The following is a 24391-nucleotide window of genomic DNA, read 5'->3' on the forward strand; positions in this document are numbered from 1 at the left end:
TATTTTTTATATTTGTTTATCACAACAAGACAGATTTCAAGTAATTACACTTAATTTCACGGCTTTTCATTTTCCTACACCAATCTCCTCTTTTTAAGTTTAAAAATATTACACTAGCATCTTCTTTTGAAAACATTACACTGATAAGATCTCAAACCTTATACTAATACTTCCTATAAGAGAGACAAGAGTAATGGTTAAAAAAAATAGAAAGTGCTTATATAACTACACAAAACCTCAACAGATATTATTGAAAATTGCTCATTCTTTTTTAACTTATAAAATCTAGGGCACAAAATAATAAGTTTCCTGATTTCCTTTTTAAAAGAGGACCCCCTGTATTTGGAGCTCTGTCCATGACTTGCAAGTGCTAAAATGACCTTGTACCTGACAAAACGATAAAGACTTGGAAGCATTTGCAAGGATTCATGATCTAGTAAAAATATTGAGCTATAAACCTTATTAAAAATCAAGTCAAAGTTAAGATGGTGGCTAAACCTAAACTTTATATCTAACTACAGTACAATTAAACTAGGATTTATGTCTTAGAAGTGATTAACAAAAGATTACAAAGCTTAGGAAAATTATTATGAAGAAAAAAAGTCAATCAAGCATAGTTTTGGAAACAAAAATCTTAAATAATAAAAAAATATGCATTTCTATTTTTTCTCCTTTAATTTTTTATTATGATATTAGTAAATTATTTTCGTGATAAAATAGGTTGAAAACTCAAATCTAGTGTTGTAACTCACTTGTAACTAGTTAATTACATCATCCTAATTAAACATTTTTCAATTCCTTTAATTTTTCTTTCAACTTGGTCGTTGCTATCCTGTCAATAAATAACAAAATTAACTCCTTCACTTTTCACTGATTTCGTGATAAGCATATAATTTTCACTTCATTCTTTTTATCTTCTACCATTTTGTACCAATCGATAAATCTTTTTGTTTTCTAGCTTGGAAGGGAAATCAACCCAAGAGAAGCCCTCTTTATCTTTCTTTTTTTCTTTTTGGTCAACCATACACCTATCGTTTTTATCCTAAATTTTTTTAAAAAGGAAATTAACTTCTATTTTTGGTGTAAAAATCTTATTATAGGAAGTCCTGTTGATCTAGTTCAAAAAGGAAAATGTTTTGGATCAAGGAAAAAAGGCATCTCGGAAGTAGGGGAGGAAGTGCATTTTATCAATAAATAACATGCTCGTGTAGGGTTCCTTAGCCGTAATTAATAGGTTTTTACTCTCCAAAACAAATGTTAACTATGAGTTATTAAATGGAGAGAAAAGGTTAGTTTTAAACCATACAATTTCAAGCTTAACACAGACACATTTAGCGAGAGAAGGATTCCTAATTCTGATTGTAATAAATAAATATAGCGAAGGGAATAGGTTTTCAGATGCTTAGCAGCAAAAGTATTGCTTTTCGTTCCTTCTAGAAGAAATAATGGCCTACTCAACCTTATCACCTATTAAGAATCTGGTTAACTTATCAGAGGAATCAAACTTGGATGAGAGGCACGAGAAAAAGGAAAAGAAACAGAAACAGAAGTATCTCAGAAAATTTACTCATCATTTCTTATTTGAATCCCGTGTAAATTTAGTCATAATAATGGAATGAAACCAGGTGATTTAATATTTCTGGCAGAACACCTTAAACCTCCAATGGTACAGCAGATTCAAGTTTCAAACGGTTTAATCGAACAGTTCCAAGAATGTACTCCGGCAGCTCCACCTCTTCGTTTGCCTGCAAGTATAGCATCAGTTAATATCTGAACTACTTGAGAATTGAGATGCACAAGTTGATGCACTAGCAGTTGATGTAAAAGAATCCTAGAGTTTATTCCTTCACTATTCCTAATAAAAAGAAACCTGTAGAAATTGACGAACGATTTTCCTCAGTTGCTTATTTCATTTGAAAGGGATGTTAATATTATCAGATCACCACTTTTCCATAGTAGAAATATCCAGTTTTGCAAACCTCTTTCTCTCAGTTTTTCCTTATATGTGACTAATAGTGTATGAGTTTTTTAAAAGGGTTAAGCCATCTTTAGCACGAATCAAAAGTTGTATGCCTGTGTGTATGTGACAGTGACAAAAGAATAATATACTTTAGAAAGAGAGAAAATCCACTTGAGAGGATAAGAAGTCTAATCCCTTAGCACATTCTTAACAGAATTTTCCTTTAAACAAACATGAGTATGACACGAAATAGAACCATAAACCAAATCTTATCCCATAATAAAAGTAAGAAAGACACCCTTCAACTTAAGAGCATCCCTCCCCAACCAAATTCACCTGAGAATTGCATAAATAACAGAGTACATAAAATCATAGCTTAATCATTATTCTTGCAAAAAATCAAGTCTACACCAAAAGGAACAAAGAAAGATGACACTATAAGAGGATAGTTTGTCCAGAAATTTTATGAACAGAAAGGCACAAACCTGTATCAAAATTGCAAGGTCAACAACTAAACTTGTAACATATCCCAGGACAAGGCCAATGACACTCCTTGCTACAGAAGATGATCCAATGTCCACGTCAATCTGTATAATACCGAAAATTACCATAAAAGTGTAATTAACCAGACAACATGAAAATGGCAGCAAATTACATGAATACTGAAGCTCAATTCTTCAACCAATTAGCATATTATTGCTGATAAAAAAAAAAAATTAGCATATTATTGCATACGATTTCAAAATAATGAATTGGGAATCTTCACCAACCAACAAAATTAAAATTAAAATTTCAGAATAAGGCAGAGACTTCACTTCAAAAGTTTTTTCCATTACATTTGAGGATCAACAGAAACAAGGTTTACTTCTTAACTTGATGTTCCAATAATACAGAACTAAATCAATTATCATCATCTAACCCGAGTAGTCAAATGGGAAAAAACGCTAAGGAAGCACATTACCTCCAAAAAATTATCTTGTCTAAAGTATTTACAAGTCACAGCTTTTCCTAAGAGGCAAGCTTTGGTTCCTACAGCTCTCTTGACCATCCAATATCCCTGTATCAATTGAAAACTATCAACTGACAAATGCTATCAGTCATCAAATAGGGCATATATAACACTTCATTGAGGATCACACACCTCAACTATACTTGGAATAAGTTTGAATCTTGAGTCCCGAAATGCATCACTTCCATCAACAAACTTAGCTAACAGAGAATTTTTATTTATCGGTCTGTCAGCTGCATAATATAGAACCAGACTGTAGTTTGGTTTAGCAGGAACCTGAATTTGATGACAAACAAAAAAGAAGTCTATATTGAGAAACTTGTGGCATAAAAAATTCTCTGATGTAACACTTTTATCTATATACATATTACAGAGTATTCATGATTTTAATCAAATAACTTTTCAGCTTTGAGCAACACATTTATGCTTCGTAAGTTAAAAAAGAAAGCCAGTGAAGTTACTCAATTCTTCCTTGGACAAAGTTGGTAGCCTAGACACTGTACTAGTAGTAAAGTTACTAAATTCTTTATTCAATCTCAAAAGCAATAAGGCCGACTGTAGACTTTTCCAAACTAGGTATAACCAGAAAGAGGATGAGAGTTGAGACAAGCTGAAGAATCACTTGGTCAATAATGTTAAACGTAAGGCAAGGATCAAACATAAATTTGTCCTTCTTAATTGTTTTCAGAGGATTTCTTTTCTTTTTATACTTCTTTAATTTCTCTTTGTGAAATGTGAACTCTTATTAAAAAAAAGAAGCAAATTGCAACATGACCACTTAGATTAAAGCTCAGGGAGCTTGAAACTTGGTAAACAATTACTTCAGACTAAATACTTTGATAGAATTGTCATTATAAAATGGAGAGTAGCATCCAGGCGGCCAACTATGCTTCAATACCATTTCAAAGAATCATTTGATAATCAAGGACCTATGAATGGTTTTTAACCATTCACCCTTACAAATTTGGTTTGGACATAACTCAACCCCAAAAGCTAACCCATAAGGTGAGGGTTGTCCCATATTTACATAACACTATTTTTGTCATATCATTAGTTAATGTGAGATTTTCAACACACCCTTTCACGCCAAGGACTGAGCATCTCGAGTGTGAAATTTACAAGACTGAATGTTTGTTGGTTATTCAATAAAAGTTTTGGTATCATCTTACAATTTGGGTTTGAACCTAATTCTACTCCAAAAGTTAACTGGTGAGGTGAGGTTTACCTCCCATTTATATATACTATTTTGACTATAACACTATTCACTAGTCAATGTTGAATCTCTAACATTCACACATTTAATAACCTTAATTTTCCCTAATTTGTGTGTCAAAAACAAAAACAGTAACATCCTGACATCCATACCTGGAGATTAATGACAAGGATAAATGGAAGCGTTTTCCCAGCTTCTGACTGATGTACAAAAGGAAAATATTAGACAGTATAATGATATAAGAAATTGACAATCTCAATATCTCCACTTATGGCTTCCAGAATATCAAGATAAAATACATAAATAATTTCAAGCACGTAAGCTTTGGCATGTACTAAACAGCAACAACGTTATTTAGAAATTTGCAGAAAATATATGGCTTTCTGGAAAATAAAATGATCTAGAACCACCTCAAATAGCAGCAGGGAAAAATGAGAAGGTTTGATAAACAAAAGAGTAGCCAAGGATAAACAAAGAAGCACAACCATATAGGAGATATATGATATGTTTACTAAATGGCAAAAACTGCAAAACTATACCAAAATAATCTTAGAAACTCAGTGTCAACAAATTTTATACAAAACAATGACAAACTGAACGATGATGTATAAAGCTCCACTGGCATGATGATTCAATGAAGCTTTATATATATGTCGTTTATCTTGTATTTCATTTCCAACAAATCTAACATGTGCAGAAGTAATAACATGAGAACTTAAAAGCTTGAGTTAATTGACGATTTAGCAAAACCATTTTCTGTTCCAACAGTCCACATTATTTGTAGTGTAATCTTTTAATTATTGTAAATGAGGACTGATATACAGTTTTGCCATTATTAAGAATACTTTTAGGAAAACAAATATGTAGACTTATATATATTGAAAAACCTTGTACATGTCAGAATAAAATAACATTCAGAAATTTTCAAACTTTTTAAGTTTTCTTAATTAACATGTCCAGAGCAAACTGAGCATCTTTCCCCCGACCCTAATTTACATTAATCAATACGAATATTAAAAAATATAAAACGTTGAAAATTGATATTACCTGAACCAAACATTTAGGGTGAAGGGCAATTCTATCCGCGGATTTATCAACTGTAAACCAATCAACTGCTACAAGCTTGAGAAGAGGATCTCCTCCAACTACCTGCATAACAAATTTCATGCCCATGACAATTTGAATTACCCATAAAATCTGATGCGAGGGATCAATCCCACCAAACGGGAAGTATATACTAGAAGGAAGAAGCTTCACACCGCCAGCGCGGCAGTTAGTTAAGTGATGATAATTCTGTTAGGACTGCTGGATTTTAGGGTAAAGAGGGGAGAGAGAGAGAAGGCTTGCGAATTGTGACTTCAGAGAGAGGGAGTAGGGTCTTTCTCTGGTAGGAGCAGAGGCTCTGGTGACATGCAATCAGTAGTGAACTGGATGTAATTTTCTTTCATTAATGAAAGAATTAATTCCTTTCTTTTTAGTTTCCTATCGCATTCAGCCAAAACAAAATAAAGTAACACATATACTTCATAATTATGCAAAAGTAGATTGAGATCTTTGCTGAAAATAATGCAGTTCTACAATTGAGAAATATTGACTTCTGAATTTGCAAAAAAAAAGTGGCAGTTCAAAATTCAAATGATCAATATGCCTGTTGGAATTACACACATTGTATGAGTACTTGTTCCACACATTGCATGGGTATTTGTTCCAATAAAGAATAGTTATTAATGTACCTAGTTAGTCACATATTCATGTATCTAGGAATTCAAATGCATGTACATAGGTACTAGAACTTCATTAATATTCTTGTAAATTTCACATTGTATTTACTCCCCAAGTCTATATAAATATAGATCAGCTGAGTGGGTTAAGCACTCAAATATTTCACAACCTCTAGTCTCTTCAATATGGTATCAGAGTCAGGTTGTTTGTTCTTTAAAGGTTTATGCATCTGATCAGTAGAACCTAAAGTCCCGTCTTTGTCCCTTTGTCCAAACAGCAACCTCAATATCCAACACTCCAAATAGGAGGAAATTCAGTTGACAGTATTGAAACTTCTGCCATGGTATCTAATTGAGGGGGACGAGGTGGTCGTGGAACCAAGGAGGACGAGCTGGAAGAGGAGGTCACCCGCAATGTTCTTACTGTAAGAGAGTGGGCCACACACAAGACACTTGTTATTCTATTCACGGATTACCAGAATAATCGGTGAATATTTCAAAGTCTGAAACATCTGAGATAAAGTTTTCGAAGGCTGACTATGAAGAGTATCTCCAGATAAAAGCTGCCAAGGAATCTCTAATATCATCTACTATAAGTGGTCATAACTCCACTGCCTACATTTCCCAATTTGGTAATAATCAAAGTCCATGGATAATTGATTCAGGTGCTTCTGATCACATTGCTGGTAATAGTTCTTTATTTTCATCCCTCTCTCCTCCTAAAATTCCTCATTTCATTACTTTAGCCAATGGTTCTAGAGTTGCAGCAACAGGAATCGGCCATGTATCACCCACTTCTTCTTTGTCTTTAAACTCTGTGTTGCTCATACCTGGTTGTCCTTTCAATATAATATCTCTTAGTCAGCTTCCTTATTCTCATAATTGTTCGGTAACATTTGATGTTAACTCCTTTGTCATATAGGAACGTGGTACGGGTCGGATGATTGGCGTAGGACATGAATCTCATGGTCTTTACTACCTCAAGCCTAATCTTTCTTGGGTTTGCAGTGCTGCCACATCACCAAAGCTCCTTCATGAACGTTTGGGACACCCACATTTATCTAAATTAAAAATAATGGTTCCGAGTTTTGAAAAAATAAAGGACCTATTTTGTGAGTCATGACAACTAGGAAAGCATGTCCGTTCTTCTTTTGGGCATGTTGAAAGTCGTGTTGATTCCCCTTTTTCGGTTATTTACTCTGACATATGGGGTCCTAGTCGTGTTTCGTCTATGGGTTATAGATATTTCATTACTTTCATTGATGAATTTTCTCGATGCACTTGGGTTTTCTTAATGAAAGAACAATCTGAAATTTTTTCCATTCTCACTTCTTTTGTTGATGAAATTAAAACTCAATTTGGTAAGACAATTAAGATCCTTAGGAGTGATAATGCGAAAGAATACTTTTTTTTTTGCTATTTCTTCTTTTTTGTCAGCGCAGGGCATTTTCCATCAGTCCTCTTGTCCTCATACTCCTCAACAGAATGGCATTGCCGAAAGGAAGAATAGGCATCTAGTTGAGATTGCTCGAACATTATTACTTCATGCCAATGTACATGTCAGGCATTGGGGTGATGCAGTTTTGGCAGCTTGTTTTTGGATAAATCGGATGCCTTCTTCCTCTATTAAAAATAAAATACCACATTCCATTTTGTTTCCTAAAGAACCGTTGTTTCATGTTAATCCACGTATTTTTGGATGCACCTGTTTTGTTCATAACTTGTCTCCAGGTCTTGATAAGCTTGCTGCTCGAGCCATCAAATGTGTTTTCCTTGGATATTCCAGGTTACAGAAAGGTTATCGATGTTACTCTCCTGTTCACAATCGTTATTATATCTCTGCAGAGGTAACTTTTTTTGAAGAAAAACCATACTTTGCTCCCTCCATGGTTGAGTCAAATACTCTTCAAGAAGTTTTTCCTATTCCCTATCTTGGTCCATCACCTTCGTTGCAGGAATCAGAGTCAACTGTAGATTCTACCATAGATATTCCTAACAATCTTCCACTTGAGCAGACTCAAAGATCACCCATCATATATTGACGTCGTCCTCGAATTCCTGACGTAGAACTTGAAGGTAATGAAAGACCAGCTGAATCATGTCCTACTCCAGCAGACAACCCGACCATGGACCTACCCGAAGAGAATCTTGACTTGCCCATTGCTCTTAGGAAAGGTACTCGGTCTACACGTAATCCTTATCCTATTTATAACTTCGTAAGTTATCATCGTCTTTCTTCTTCGTACCATTCTTTTGTTTCCTCTTTATCTTCTGTTTCTCTTCCTAAAAATCTTTGTGAAGCACTTGATCATCCGGGATGGCGACAAGCCATGATTGATGAAATGCAGGCTTTGGAGCATAATGGTACTCGGGAGCTGGTTCCTCTTCCCCCAGGCAAGAAACCTGCTGATTGTCGGTGGGTATATGCTATAAAAGTTGGGGCCAATGAACAGATTGATCGCCTCAAAGCTTGATTGGTAACCAAAGGTTATACCCAGATTTATGGCGTAGATTATGGAGATACTTTCTCCCTTGTGGCTAAAATTACTTCTGTTCGACTCTTTCTTGCCATAGCTGTCATCCGTCATTGGCCACTGTATCAGTTGGATATTAAAAATGCATTCCTACATGGAAAATTAGAAGAAGAAATTTATATGGAACAACCACCGGGATTTGTTGCTCAGGGGGAGTCTAGCTTGGTTTGCAAACTTCGGAGGTCTCTTTATGGACTCAAGCAATCCCCACGAGCTTGGTTTGAAAAATTCAGTTCAGTTGTTCAAGCTTTTGGGATGAAACAAAGTGAAGCAAACCATTCAGTTTTTTATTGTCATACCTCATCGAGTAGATGTATTTACTTGGTGGTCTATGTAGATGATATAGTCATCACAGGAAATGACCAAGAAAAAATTGCTCAACTGAAGGAACATTTATTTAGTCATTTTCAGACTAAGGATTTGAGAAAACTTAAATATTTTCTTGGAATTGATGTTGCTTAGTCAAAAGATGGGATTACATCTCACAAAGGAAGTATGCGTTAGACATACTTAAAGAAACTGGTATGTCAGATTGTAGACCAATTGATAGTCCCATGGATTCAAATAAAAAATTGCTACCCAATCAGGGGGAGCCTTATTCTGATCCTGAAAGATATTGGAGATTGGTTGGGAAGTTATTACTGAATTCGTTAGTTCTAATGATCAACTAGCAGACATCTTTACAAAATCTCTAAGGGGACCAAGAATTCAAAATATTTGTTCCAAGCTTGAAGCATTTGACTTATATGCTCCAGCTTGAGGGGGAGTGTTGGAATTACACACATTGTATGGATACTTGATCCACAAATTACATGGGTACTTGCTCCAATAAAGAATAGTTATTAATGTACCTAGTTAGTCATATATTCATGTATCTAGGAATTCACATGCATGTACATAGGTACTAGAACTTCATTAATATTCTTGCAAATTTCACATTGTATTTACTCCCTAAGTCTATATAAATATAGATCAGCTGAGTGGGTTAAGCACTCAAACATTTCACAACCTCTAGTCTCTTCAATAATGCCCAAAACCCCTAATATCCCCCCATTGCAGGGACTTGAATAAGGGGAAACTTGAAGGACATTGAAGCATATGCACACCACTGCAGCATTGCTCATTGTTCAAATTAAAGAAAAGATTTGTTGCCCTTTTACTCTAGAATCAAAGGACTTAAATAGTCAACTAACCTTAGAACTATCTTTAAGATAATTCTTTCCTCTAATCATAAATCCTTTTCCGCTAGGAGAAGCCCAACAGTTTGTGTCATTGTCATCATTTCCTTTGCGCAAAGAACCATGCAAGTCACTTGGAATTGTGATATGAGTTACATGAGGATCCAATTCTTCAGTTAGATCGGGAGCTGTGTTCAATAACCAAATAGATTAGATTATAATTCTGAATGAAATTAAGAAGTTATATGTAACTGAAACAAGTTACTTACAAGAGAAATAATGCTTTATTCATTTTTACCACTACCAGTTTTCTTTTACTCTTGTAGATTAGATACATAAATTGTACTGTGCAGGTATTATCATGAACTAACTCTCCAAAAGCTTAAGCTGTCTTTTTGCAGATTCTAATTCTTTTGGCTTAGGTATGTGCTTTAAGAGATTGCAATGGGAACTTTGTCAAGACAATGACCAACACTGTTAGTGGTACTCCTACTCCAAAATGAGGCAGAAGCTTGGGCTTTACACTTAGGCATTCTTTGGATAAAGAGACTAGATCTTTCAAATGTTGTTATAGAAACGGATTGAAAAGCATCTGTGTATAGTTTTCAAGCTGACACTAAGGGCTCAACTGATTTCCATGTTATCTTGAATAGTTGTAGAGATCTTCTTTCATCAATTCCAAACTCTAGAGTGAGTTTTGTAAAGAGGCAAGTTAATCATGTTGCTCACAACCTTGCAAGGGCATCAAGATTTTATGCTAACTCTCGTATCTTTGATTATATTCCCTCATGTATTGTTTCACAAATTGTTAACGAAATAATATAACTTTCCTGTAAAAAAAAAAAAGCTTAAGCTGTAAAGTGAAAGCACATGAATAATTTTATATCTAAAATATCCTCTCACACACACTCTTTAAAAGCCTAACCCACCTTTTGCTAAAATTTACTAAAAAAATATAGAAGGTTGGGGGAAACAAGGATTGAACTCTAGACTACTTGCATGGATATAAAGGCTTTGATATCAAGTCATAAATCAACTCCTTCAAAAGCTAAAGCTGTTGATAAAGTAAGTGAATGGGTATATATCTAAGTAGTAGGCTTAATTACACTTTTAGTCCCTATGTATAGTACTTGGGTGATTTTAGTTCCCTACAACATGATTGTGGTGGCATGGAGTTGAAGTGATGACAAGAGGCATTGACAGAGGTCCTACTTTTGATTGCTCAATTTTGGTCCTCATATTTATCAAATTTGTGATATAGGCCCCTACATTAACTTGACACTGAACATTTAGGAAATGCAAAAAATGTTAATTCCTAGACTTGAACCCATAACCACAAGAGTGTGGACAGGCAATAAAATCAATACACCACCTAGTACATTTGAAACAAGTATAGTATAACTGTTATATATAGAGTTCTTGAGGGAAATTTAGAGTGCAAACACCAGCAAGCCTTGTGTTGTTTTTGCAGAATATTTTTTTCAATTAATAACAAGTTATTTTAATTCTAACAAATATTATTTTATGGAGTTCTAACAAATATTTTTATACTTCATATTATTAGCAAAATTTTAAAGTATTGTTCAAAGTTCTTGTGGGCTGATCAATTTTTCTTGACCTGTTAAAGGAAAAAAATTTCAGCCCTCTGAGCCGACGAACTCCTGCCATGAAAATCATGAAGTGTGGCATGTATTTTTCTTTTCTATTTTAATTTTTTGAGATAAAAATAAGAGAAAACTGTTTAACTAAGAATAATAATTGTCAAAGGAGTAAGTACTACAGGAGTACATAAAATTTACTCTTCTAAAGGTGTTTTTGAGTCCTTTCTTAGTGTTTGAGGAGTGATCAAAGTTCATGCTGAATAAGCAAATGTTTATTGGAATTATCGGATAGCTCAAATAAGTAGAACATCAAAGAGAAAGTTATTGTCGCTTCACCTCATTTCCCCCCACCAAATAACAAGAAGCAAAGAAAAAGCTGACCTGCAGTTCGCATCAAAGCCAAGGTTGTGATTGCCCATGAAATATTCTTTAGTTTGACTCTTGCCTCCTGATAAATTGGATAAGGTGATTAAACTATGGAACTTAACAAAATGAAAATCTTTTCATCATTTCAACTCAGTCACACGAATGCACACTCATTTCTATTGTACACTATTTTTATAACAGATAGGTAGAATCAGGAAAACCTGCAGAACAAGCTTCTGATCATCATCACTTTCTTCATCTGATGTTGACGAATCAGCAGTAATTGCATCATAAAACTCATCCTGCATTTCATCCTCATATTCAGCACTAGAAATAGAAGCATCAGACAATTTGGAATGAACAATTGTGGTGGCATTTTCATGGTGGAGTGCAGGATTGGCTGCAATGTATTCCTTCAGACCTGAAACATTATTTAGCAAAATATATTAAATGCCTCTGGAATGGTATTCACTCCAAATAAGAACATAATTCGAGCAAGACTTGAGAACTTCACCAAAAAGTGGTCAATTTAAACTACCTAGATGTAGTACAATACTAAAAATACTTAACCTGACACTTGGCACAATAGTGCATATGGAATGCTCCTCTCAAATTTTGAGCTCTTGTTCTTCTTCCATCGACACCAGGACGTAGAGTGTATCTCTAAAGTGTGGGTCACTAAACATCTTGGGCTATTTGATGCCATAGATGTGTTCAAATTTCTAATCTCCCATGAAGATGCTAAAGCCAAAATACAACACATACAGAGATAAAATTAGTCAATGGCCAAAAATACAAAAATCAGTGGTCATATTTTCTTTCTTCTAATCAGTTGCCAGAGTTCTGAAATTAAAAGAAGAGTTATAGTTCCCATCAAAGAGAAATCAACACACTCTTCTCAATACACTATCCACCATTGGGTGAAATTAATGTGGATACCACAAAATAGTAAATACCACCAAGCATCACTAGTCAATTCCTAGGATTTAACACAAAATTGCTATCTTACGATTAACTTTTGCACGTCGATATCCAGATCTTTGAGGCTTTTTCTTATGTATAGCTGGAAATTGCAAGATAGCTGCATGAATTAAACACATAGAATATTTCAGCATATATTGTCTGAGTAAGTTGAAATACAACATGATGCTTATATAAATCAAGGTTACAACTACCATAACAATAACAAACTTCTGTATTAAAAAAATACAATATGTTTGCATAATTAAAAAATATGGATAAGTATTATTTAATCTGAAGCATTATTTTTGTTTGATAAGTATTATGTAAAAATTTCAGTCTTCAACAAGTAAATGAAGTACACAATACTAGCAATGTAAGTAAATGAACTAATTCTTGACCATGACAAAAAGTTCCAAGCAGATCATAATAACCACAATCTTACTATATGTTCCATCTTGTCCCCGAAACCATTGCCTAGAGAAGACAAAATCCTGCTTTGAGTGCCACCTGGGTTAAAAGGCAATTCAATGAACATTATAAAAGGTAAAACATGATTAAGTAACAATAATTTGAGTAAAACTTGCTTTATGCTCATTGATGAAACCAATAATTAATAAGGCCATGGGATAGAAGACAGAGATGTCATGAAACTGTAGTTATTGGGCAACTAAAATTTCATCACTAATAACTATAGAATCCACACTATCATCTATCCCAATTTATTTTCTTTCTTTTTTCAGGTTGCCTAGCAAAGTAGCAGAAAAACTAATCACAATTCAGCGCAGGTTTTTATGGGGTGGAGGTTTGGATCAAAGGAAGATTGCATGGGTGAAATGGGATTCAGTTTGCCTCCCAAAAGAAAAAGGGGGCTTGGGGATAAAAGATGTCCGTAACTTCAACAAAGCATTACTCGGAAAGTGGAAGTGGGATATGATTCACCAAGAAAGAGAGTTGTGGGTAAGAATATTGGAGTCTAAGTATGGCGGGTGGAGAGCATTGGCTGAAGGTAAAAGAGGCACTAATGAGTCATTGTGGTGGCAGGATCTAATGGTGGTCACACAGGAACAGCAGTTGAATAATGTGATGCAATCTGGATTATCATGGAATGTGGGGTCGGGTGATAAAATCAAATTTTGGGAAGATTGCTGGAATGGTGAAGGAGTTGCATTAATGCAGAAATTTCCAAGGCTGTATCAGATATCTAGACAGCAACACAACCTCATCCAGCAAGTGGGAAGTTTTTCTGATACATCCTGGGAATGGAATCTGACCTAGAGAAGGCAATTATTTGATAATGAAGCTGACTCTGCATACGAATTCATGAGGGAGCTCTCACAGCTGGTAATTCAACAACAAGTACCTGATAGCTGGGTATGGAAACATGAGCCTAATGGACTTTATTCGACAAGGAGTGTATATAAATTGCTGCAAGGTCATTTAGAGGGTGAAGATCAGCATGGAGCATTTCAAGATTTATGGAAACTAAAGATTCCTGCAAAGGCATCAATCTTTGCTTGGAGGCTAATTAGAGATCGACTACCGACTAAGTCGAACCTGCATAGAAGACAAGTGGTGCTGGAAGATACCCTCTGTCCATTCTGCAGAATTAGGGAGGAGGATGCATCCCACATATTTTTTGAATGCAATAAAATACTACCTCTATGGTGGGAATCTCAAACTTGGGTGAGATCCTTGGGGGTGTCTCCAATGAACACAAGACAACACTTTTTGCAACATGTACATGGGAAGCCAGGATCGCAGAGGTATAACAGATGGAAGACTTGGTGGATAGCCTTAACTTGGTCTATATGGAAGCATAGGAATGGGGTCATTTTTCAGAATGCACAATTCAATGGAATCAAGCTGCTGGAGGATGCTGTGTTTTTGCACTGGACGTGGCTCAGAGCTATGGAGAAAGATTTTTCTATGCACTATAATCAGTGGTCTAGCAACCTAATAGATGGTTTTTGTAATTAGGAAACAAAAACCTATGGGGCAAGGTGTTGTATTGGATGTTGAGAATTCTGGACTGATCAGACTGATATATAGCCTGATTTTTTATAGCTATTAGTCTATCTAAAACTATAACTATCTTGTATCTTTAGTACCTCTGGTACTTTTATCTATAAAATATACTTTTGCTGTCCAAAAAAAAAAAAAACTATAGAATGGACTAACAAACTCTACCATCTCTGATTGTTGACTTTTCGGCGACTCTCACACTACGACATTTCATACGGTGACATTTTACTCAACTCCTTGTTATTCAAAACTCTCCATAGATAATCCTTTCTGAGACTTCAACAATCAGTTCTGCCTTAACTGTAGAGTTCTTAAGTGATAGGTTACCAAAAAGTAGATACATCTTTTTGAAATAAGTAGTATCAATTAATTCTTTTAAGTTTTTCTCAACTGTACAGTCTCATACTTGCACAGTCTCTAAATCCCTCTCTTTCCAGTGTGATTCATTGGGGTATTACATTTATAACATCCCTTATTGTCGACTTCTTGGCGGCTCTCACATTACGACACTTCACTCAACTTCTTGTTGGTCAGAACCCTCCGTAAATAGCTTTTTCCAAGGCCTCGACAATTTGTTTCGGTTGATTTTAGGATCAATGACAGTCCCCACAAACCAACACGAGATTTTTCAGCATGCTTTGTCCTCAGTCACAAGTTTTATGGGAAACTACCTAGAAGGTCACTCATCCCACAACTTCTGCAAGTCAAGCACGTTTAACTGTGAAGTTCTTAAGTGATAGACTACCGAAAAGTAAATGTATCTTGTTGGTATAAGTAGTACCAATTAATTTCTTTAAGTCATCCTCAATTATACAGTCTCATACCTGCATAGTCTTTGGATTCCTTTATTTCCGGTGTGATTCATTGGGGTGTTACATTTGTAACCCCCCTTATCGTCAACTTCTGGGTGGCTCTCGTACTATGACACTTCAAATAGTGACACTTCGTTCAACTCCTTGTTGGTCAGAACCCTCCATAGGCAGTCTTTTTTGAGACCTCGATACACTACTTTGATCGCTTTCAGGACCAATAACTATCCCCAAAAACCAATACGAGACTTTTTAGCATACTTTGTTCTCATTCACACGCTTTCTGAGAAATTTCCCAGAGGATCATCCAACCCACAACTACTCCAAGCCAAGCATCAAGGACGTTTAATTGTGGAGTTCTTAAGTGATAGGCTACCGAAAAGTAGATATATTTTGTTGGTATAAGTAGTACCAATTAAATCATACTCAACTGTACAGTTTCATCCCTACACAACCTCTAAATGTCTCTCTTTCTAGTGTGATTCATCCGGGATGTTACACTAACACACATACACACCCCAAATTTGTTAGCACGTGTGTAATATGAAGAATTTAGAATAATGAAAGCTAAAGTCAATAGGAAAATCAAATTAGCCAGACATGCAATTTTTTATGACTGAAAAAGTCCACACAAATGAGAAATCTCTATCATTGAAAAAATCCACACAATAATGAATTTTCCTAAACAGAGCATATCATTACACCAATCCAGTTGTTACAATGTTATAGTTTTTGAAAAGGTTAACATCAATAGATTACCGAGATAGATACTTAGAATCATATGTCCCATAAACAACATCGTAGTGTCCATCATATGAATCTATCAGCTCCAAGTCACACATCAATGTATCCCACCTACAAAAAATAAACATAAAAGAGACTAATCTCCCCAATTTGTTATCAAGACACTCAAGCACCTTTCATAGGAAACTTACTCATATCTTTTCTGTTGTTTAGTGCTCAAAATCACTTCAAAAACCGTATCTGCAGTTGCATCAATAACACCAACAGACTTTGCAAGAACAGCCTTACCATTCTACAAAGCACAAAAAAAGTCAAAGCAGAAATCATACTTATTTATCTGTCCTATCATAATGAACTAAAGCACCCATCTAAATTGTTGTAAATGTAACATAAAATAGGAGAGAAGCTATACAGCAAGCATATACAAACATTTTAGATATTAACAAAACAAATGAATCAATAACAAGATGATTTATTATGAAAATAAAAGGTTTTGGGTTACAAAGATAAACATAAGTTTTTTATTGACAGGACTTTCTTATTAACATAATGGCAAAATGATAGCCATTTCATTTACCATATAAAGAGCAACAATACACGTAAAAGTGTCCGGTCAGATTTTACAACAAAAACAAGAAGAAGAAAGTTTTATGCCACTAGGTGAGATTGACTACATGGACCACAGGAGATGCCATTCAGCATAGTTAAAAATCAAAGTTTCAGAAATATCATTTTTTAACACGAGATCTCTCTTGATGATTTCTTCCAACATTCTTTTTGAGGGAGACGTGAAAATATTATGGCATTACTAGTACAGGTATGAGCAGATACCAATATACCATTACTTGAAAAACTCTCAATGTCAGCCACAAATTCATAATAGGAAGAAAAGAAAACATGTTAACCATTCTAGAAGCAAAAAAATTGGACTCTCATAATGGCAAAAACACCTTTATAATTAAATCAGTGACAACTTCAATAGTGATAAGGAATACTGGAATTTCGACAGACCAACCAAGCACTTGAATCTCAAAGCAGAAATGAATATGTGAGGGAGAACAGCTGCACATATGGACTAACTCCTGAAATAGATTACCATCCCTTTAAATTCCTTAGACACTATCAAAATATTCCTATGTTTTTGGTGATGAGGTCTGTTTGATTTACTAAAATAAGTTAAAAATATTGTTCCTGATAACTAGCAACCAGTGTTACAACTATAACTATAAGTAACAGATGGAGGTACAGACACCCATGCACCAGAAGAAATTTGTGTGAAGCAAGGATAGGGATAAAGTTGCTATTACGGTTCAATTTATTCCAAGTCTTTTTTGTTGTGCTGTTAGTATTTTCAGTTAGCAGTTAGTATGACATGTCCTAATTATATGTGTGTGTATGTGTATCAGAACCTTGTGATGTCATTTGCTTTCTCTTCTCTCTCAGCAGAACTCTATCAAGCAACTCACTTTACAATCACATATCAACACAGAGAAACAAGTGCCGGGTAATAAATGAATCAGCAATGAGACAATTATTATACTCTTACAACTCATGTTAGAATAACCGACATGAATGAAAAGCTAACTAGTTTTCAAGAAATAAGTTAATAATCAGTATTGCCCAGCTCCTCCCATGCCCAAAGAAGTGAATTGTATAAGGATAGAATCAGAAACCTTGTGATCAGAAACATCTTCAAAAATTCTAATACCTGAAACCACAAACAAAAAACATCTAGATGTATAAGGATAGATTCAACTATAATTTTCTCTATGGAGACAAATATAAATAAGAATTACAAGCAGGAAAAACCATAGGTAAAAGCATAATTGTTTGTATTAAAACAGTCTGACATTCAAATCATGCAAAGAAAGGGCAAAGCTTACAACACTACTCAAGTTGCTTTACTCCAAATAAATCAATGATTCTCTTCCTTTGTAGAGTTTCTTTTACCGCTCTTTTACTTTTTCCTGATAAATATAATATTTCTAATTCTGTACAGTAACAGACTACAAGGCCTGGGGATTATACCCTTCAAAATTTTCTCCCGACACCATTATTTGATTACCATACAGTCCTATTATTAGTCCAGAGGACTCTGGCAATCTGGCCTCCACATCATCATCCTCTATTCAAACCCAGAAGTAGATGTTACCATTAGAGGGCCTTTAGTTACATCCTCAATAACCTAGAGTTACTAAAAAAGGGGGTCTTTATTACTGTTTTGAATCCTTTGGATTAATTTTTTTTATCAAGATTAACATAAGAAATCACATAAAAGGAAAGGGTATTAGGCTATCAGAGCATAAAAACACTGCCTTGTAATAGGCTGCAAAATAGTGCATGACAGAAGAAAAATACCAGCCACAGTAAGAACGCATTTCCATTGATGTGCTTCAACTGCATCTCCACTGTCCCCTTCAAACCCATCAGGCCTAATAGCCAACTTTGATGATTGTCGTAACAGTTTCTCTGGGCCTTTCAGAAAGAAAAGGAAAGAGTAAGTTAACTAGTAATAAAAAGAGAGAAGCATATAAGATAATAAAAAAATGCTAATGCAGCAACCCCACCATAATTATAGAAATTAGAAACACGTGATTCCTTGCAAAAACACTACCAGCATTGATTTATAATCATCAACTATCACTCCACAAATCTCATGCATATCAATACTGTAAAATTTGACTCCTTTTGAAATAGGAAATAAAATGGTGTTTTAAGGCCTTACATGGGTACAACAATGCTGAAAAATTGGACAAGGTATGAAGCCACTAGAAATGAGATAATGAGGCACAATACAAAGCTTTCAAGGAGTTTTATCTATCTTGAGACAGAACGGAAAACATAAGATATCTAAGCTTGCATAAAATAGGGAAAGGAAATCAAGAGATTTAAGCTTGCACAAGATGTATTAAGGATGAAGAAGGACAGAGTATCATTTGACTAAGTTATTTAATGTGATTTTCAGATGTAAGAAAATGTCAAATGAGTGGAGGAGGAACATTTTGGTTCCTATATACAAGAACAAGGAAGATGTTCAGAATTGAATAAACTACATAGGGATTAAACTTATGAAGGAATTTTAAAAGGAAGACTTGGATTGGAGGAAGGAAGGAAGAAACTATTTCAAAAAAAATCTGTTAGTCTAGGAGGGGTTCTATCAAGGACAAATATCTTCCTGCTTCACTATAGGTAGCAAGAAAAAGTCTTTCGTGTCTAGGCCCTTGATCCTACACGAAGGTTCATAATACAATATTATAAAATGATGGAAAAACTAATGAATATGTCACAAATGGGATACAAGTTGGGTGGTTAAAATAAAGAAAGGCATCAGGGGTTATTTGTGACCACAAAATACCTACCAAACTCAAAGGGACATTTTATCATAATGTTATATGACCATCTATACTTTGGTAGTGAATGTTAAAGGGCTAGCAAGAGAAAAAAGTTTAGAGTAGGAAAAATGAGTATGTTAAAACGAATGTGTAGCCACACAAAAAAGGAAAGATACAAAATGATTGTATACAAGGAGTTATTGGTACGACACATATCGAATCAGTTACGGTGGTTTGGACATGTGCAAAGGTTACTGGAGGCACCAATGGAATAAATAAAGGGATACAAGGAGACAAAGAAGGATATTAGAAAAAATTATTAAAATGGATCTCATGATGAAAAATATCCTTAAAAATTTGGCCTTAACATAGTCAAATGACATTGTGTAATCCATGTAGCCAGCCTCCCTAACGAGATAAGGCCATTGTTGTTGTGGTTTTGAAATAGGAAAGAAAATAGATGCTCCATTGTACTCTCCTAAGATGCATAACATGTAGATATGTAGAATATGTAGCCCAATAAAATCAATTAAGCATGTTAACGCCTCAAAAGCACTCCATGATGAATATTATTGAACATACTTGTTTTGTACCTTGGCCAATTCTTATGAGCTTCCTCAACCCATGGGCATATCGCCTCACTCTAGGTCGATGTCCTTCAAGATTGATCCTTCCATAACATAAAGAGCAATGATATATTAATTTGTGTCAAATCATCTAATACAAGGACAACCTCTAAGACAGAACAGAACACCTAATGGTGATTCCAACAACCACTATGCAGGTCTTTCATTAAACAAACTCACATATCTATAACATAAACAGTAATATCTAACTGTAAGCAGTATGTCTTGAAAGTATTTAAAAGTAAAACTATTATTCTTCTAAGATTTTATAAGAAAAAAATAATGGGAAAAAAGAAGAAAAAGACAGATGATTTCAAGGACCAAAAGCATTGGAATCACCTGCTAATACGTATAATACAACACTACTAATCAGTATGGCCAACAAGACTATTCAAATAATGTTATTCAATCAGACTTGAATGTACAAGTGCATTTCAAAAGGGGGGAAGCATACTCGGCTTCCATGTTTAGTTTTTCTCTGGCACTAACTCCTCTTGACAGCTCATACTCAGCCTACAAAGAGCATTTCCAGTAAATTAAAATCATTCACAAATTATGTCAAATACGCTTTATGACATCCCAATTCTTTCAGACAGCAAACATCTACTCCTGTATTCTTCACATAAAAGGGAAAGCTATGATTGAAATTTCATAGTAAGAACTCCAATCCAAACTCCCTGCCCAGAAATAAACTTTTAATCTCAATCAGGCTTGGGTTGTAACAGTAAATAACTAAAACCAATAATAAACACAATGCTCACATTATAAACATAACCTTCACATTGTTTTTTCATACCTGTTGCTTGGCCTGATCAAATGCTTCCATCCATCCCCTGGCATCCCCAGCTGTAGCACAAGCAATCTTGAAGAAAATGCACATGAAAAAGAAACTCATTTCTGTTATACTTGAAAAGAAAGAAAAAAAATTATAATAGCCGTGCCATGTAGGGGTTCATTAAATTCTAAATTAATAAGCTCCGAAATACAGACACAGATGCAGATAAATTTGCATGCCAGTGCAATTGTTGAATCAAGAAACTACATTGAACCTTTCAAGCCAAAAATTCAAGGGACAGTTTATGTTATAAAGTTTAATTCTGGGAACTTGGTTAAGCATTTTGATGACACTCCCCACAACAAGTGTGGTAACAAATGCTTACAATGAAATGAAAGGGGAGTTCCAAATAAGGAACTCCAGTTGAAAATATTTATTATGAAGGAAAAATAATAACTTGAAGAACTACTTTTATCAAGAGTTCCTGCTTTGGATTCCCCCATACATTCAATTGTATGCTGGGGGATTTGGCACTTTTTTTGTAAGATCACAAGGTGTGCGATCAATCCTCTCCCACTCAGGCATCGGCTTGGCCTAGGCCACGAGGTGTTTCAAATAGGTTCTGAACCCCTGCGCAGGCCACTCTTCATGGTTTTGGGATCTTGCAATTTGTGTGTGTACAATGACGGCAGTGAGAATTGGACCTAGAATGGCATGCAAACTACCCAACCTCCCTACCACTAGGCTGACCCTAGTGGATTTCTTGCAATTGTTGCTTGTTGGGATATTAATGAATTACTACACTAACATTAAACCTGAAAAACGCAATGGGAGAAAAGTAATTTACATCAATATTAGTTAGAAAAAGAAAAAACTATGTGTTAGGAAGTCCCACATCGCCTGTCTTAGTTCTCGGAGTGCAGCATATATATCTGTTGGACAACTTTAATGTTAATTGGTATTAAGTTGAAATCTAATATAGTATCAGAGTTTATCACGTACCAGTTTTGCAGTATATATATCTGTTGGTGAACTTCACTAAATGTTTTTTTGTTATTATTTTCAATAAACTACCAAGTATCAACAATTATTGGAATAAACAATACAAAAACATAACTTACCTCTCCCTTTTTGGTCTCATCTAATCGATTGAAAAACCGTAAAACATAAAGATCCTGGGAAAGAAAACAGAAAAAAGTTAGCTTTCTTCAAATTTAGAACGTAACAAAACATGCAAGTACACTCAAACCATAAGATATTATGTGTCAAACCTCAGAGAATATTCCATTAAAACAACTGCACAATCAGTTTAATTTCATAAACACAAATAGTATTTTACCCCATTGTTGACCTTTCGACGACCTAGCTCCTCCACCATTAGCGTGGGTCCTACAACTCCCTGCCTAATAGGTTTCTGCACGGAGAAAACTTTTATCGTTGAAAAAACAGAGATAAAAGTTCCTTGTAAAAAAAAAACGAGATAAAATCATAAAAGAACAAAGGCCAATGAGAAACGCAGAATTAGTAAGTGAAATGCCACTATTACCCACATTTAAAAAAATAAGCAATAAAATCATTTAAAAATTATTGAAACTAACAAGTATGTATGCTCAATTAAATATAACTCATTCATGATCTATAATAATAAATATTTTCTTTTAAAGACAAAAATGTAAGGAACGCCAATGAGCCATGGCCCTTATGCTCAACTGTTTAATATTTTAACCTTGCCAGTTGAGTCTTTCTTGAAAAGGTTATCTATCTGTTCTACGTGGGTAAAATTGAACAAGATTAGTTCTGATCACGATTCGGTTTTGGGACCACAAATCTTAAGATTGTTTCTGCAGTACCTTCAGCACAAACGAAACTAAAATGTATTCGACGAAAATTGCGCAAAATCGACTTGAATCGTAAATCCCTTCCGATGATAATTAGCTAAATACTTTATCGATTAGCCTTCGATCCTGCTAGTGCAATCTTTATTTCCAATTACTTCATTAAAGTTTCAGCAAACCGGACGCAGCGCAAACCTCAATCACATTTTATAATCAACATTCGTATGTAATATCTCAATCAAGTGAAAAAGGTAAAAGGAAGCATACGAGGCCAGGGTTATCGTGAGGATCACGCTTGTACATGGAGACATACTTTCCCCTAATGAAGAGGAATCGGAGATGACAGTACTCATGGCCAATGGAATTCACTCCCAAGTGATAAACCCAGCCAGAGTACTCAAATATCCCTCCTCCGCTGTCCTCACTTCGCTCCGAACCTCCGCTTCCGGACTTGTTCAGCTCCGAACCTGTTGCTGCGGCGTCCATCTCACGCTGACGGAGCTGCCACACTACACACCACACACTCAATTATCCCTTCCTTCCCTTGTTTCGCTGTCATTATTGTGCGCCTTAATGTCTCTGCTTAAGTTATTTAATCACATGGTTTAGTTGGGTAAGCTGAGTGGGTCCCACTTTACGTTGGGGATAGTGAGGTACGAGCTTGTATAGGTTGAGCTGGCCGTCAAAGTTTTGTCACAACGTGCCTTCGCCAGTTGGATGCTGCCACGTTACCACCTATAAGCTTTTCCTTTTTTTAGTTTGTTTTTTGTCTGCTAGTAGTACTTTGTTAGTCAGCGTCTGAGTAAATTGCCAAGTTGAAATTTTCTTGTGAATCCAATCAATATTTTATTAAAGGAAACTAAAAGCAACCAAATTGCTACATTGAAATAAGCAAATAAATAAATAAAGTATATACTTCTTCCTTAAGGTATACTTAAATTCTACTCTCATTATTTCTTTAAGACTCCATTATTTAATTTATTAAGATTTAAAAAAATAGTTAATTTTATTAATAATAATAATTTATTTTAAATTTATAATTTTTTAAAAATAATTATTATCATTAATATTTATTTTTTAAAATTATTTGTCAATATATTTTTTTAATGAGAGATATTTTTAATCTGAAAATAATTAACGTACAAAATATTGTAGATTAAATATTATAAAAAGTAACATATTATTTTTGACTTTGATTTTATAAATAAAAACATTATCGGTAGGTATTGTTTTGTTTTTTAAAATTTATATTTATATTTTTTTATTAGGTATTAGTCTCGTAAATATTTGATACTTTAGAATTGAATGTTTAATATTTAATTGAATCCTTATGATTATGTTTATATTTTGCTATGCGTTCTTATTTTTTATCTTAGCTTAAAAACATGGAAAAAAAATTTAAAAAAAAAACAAATCTCAAATATTTGACAAATTTATGTTTTGTTAAAATGATTTTTTAAAGTTTTTTTTATTAAGTCAACGGTCCGAGACGTTTAACCATGGATTTCACAAGTCAGACACAAACTCAAAAAAATTAGTCTGTTCAAGACTTGGATCCTACACTCCCCAAGTTGAATTCTGCACCCCTATTACTCAGTTAAAATATAACAATACCTTTAATGAAATTTTCACCTTTCCTCTCTCAACCCCAACACCTTCCTTTTCCTTTCTCTCAGTATGCGATGACATCTCCCCATGCAACA

The 24391-nt window shown here is 34.6% G+C and overlaps 1 protein-coding gene across 1 annotated transcript; it reads right to left on the bottom strand.

The window, feature by feature from the left end:
* Window positions 1-1554: 1554 nt before the first annotated feature.
* Window positions 1555-23280, bottom strand: LOC100780025 (protein ENHANCED DISEASE RESISTANCE 2-like). Its single transcript, XM_003549652.5, has 22 exons — window positions 22956-23280; window positions 22193-22267; window positions 21975-22028; window positions 20875-20940; window positions 20533-20591; window positions 20046-20122; window positions 18479-18595; window positions 17794-17828; window positions 16312-16412; window positions 16136-16231; window positions 12988-13052; window positions 12592-12663; window positions 12153-12323; window positions 11804-12003; window positions 11598-11664; window positions 9631-9803; window positions 5230-5331; window positions 4335-4382; window positions 3102-3245; window positions 2922-3017; window positions 2446-2547; window positions 1555-1745 (listed from the first exon to the last, which is right to left on the bottom strand). The coding sequence occupies exons 1-22, from the start codon at window positions 23172-23174 to the stop codon at window positions 1653-1655; spliced, it is 2232 nt and encodes a 743-aa protein (XP_003549700.1). The 5' UTR covers window positions 23175-23280; the 3' UTR covers window positions 1555-1652.
* Between the last annotated feature and the right edge of the window lie 1111 nt (window positions 23281-24391).

Source organism: Glycine max, chromosome 17 (assembly GCF_000004515.6).
Source record: "Glycine max cultivar Williams 82 chromosome 17, Glycine_max_v4.0, whole genome shotgun sequence".
Lineage (NCBI taxonomy): Eukaryota > Viridiplantae > Streptophyta > Magnoliopsida > Fabales > Fabaceae > Glycine > Glycine max.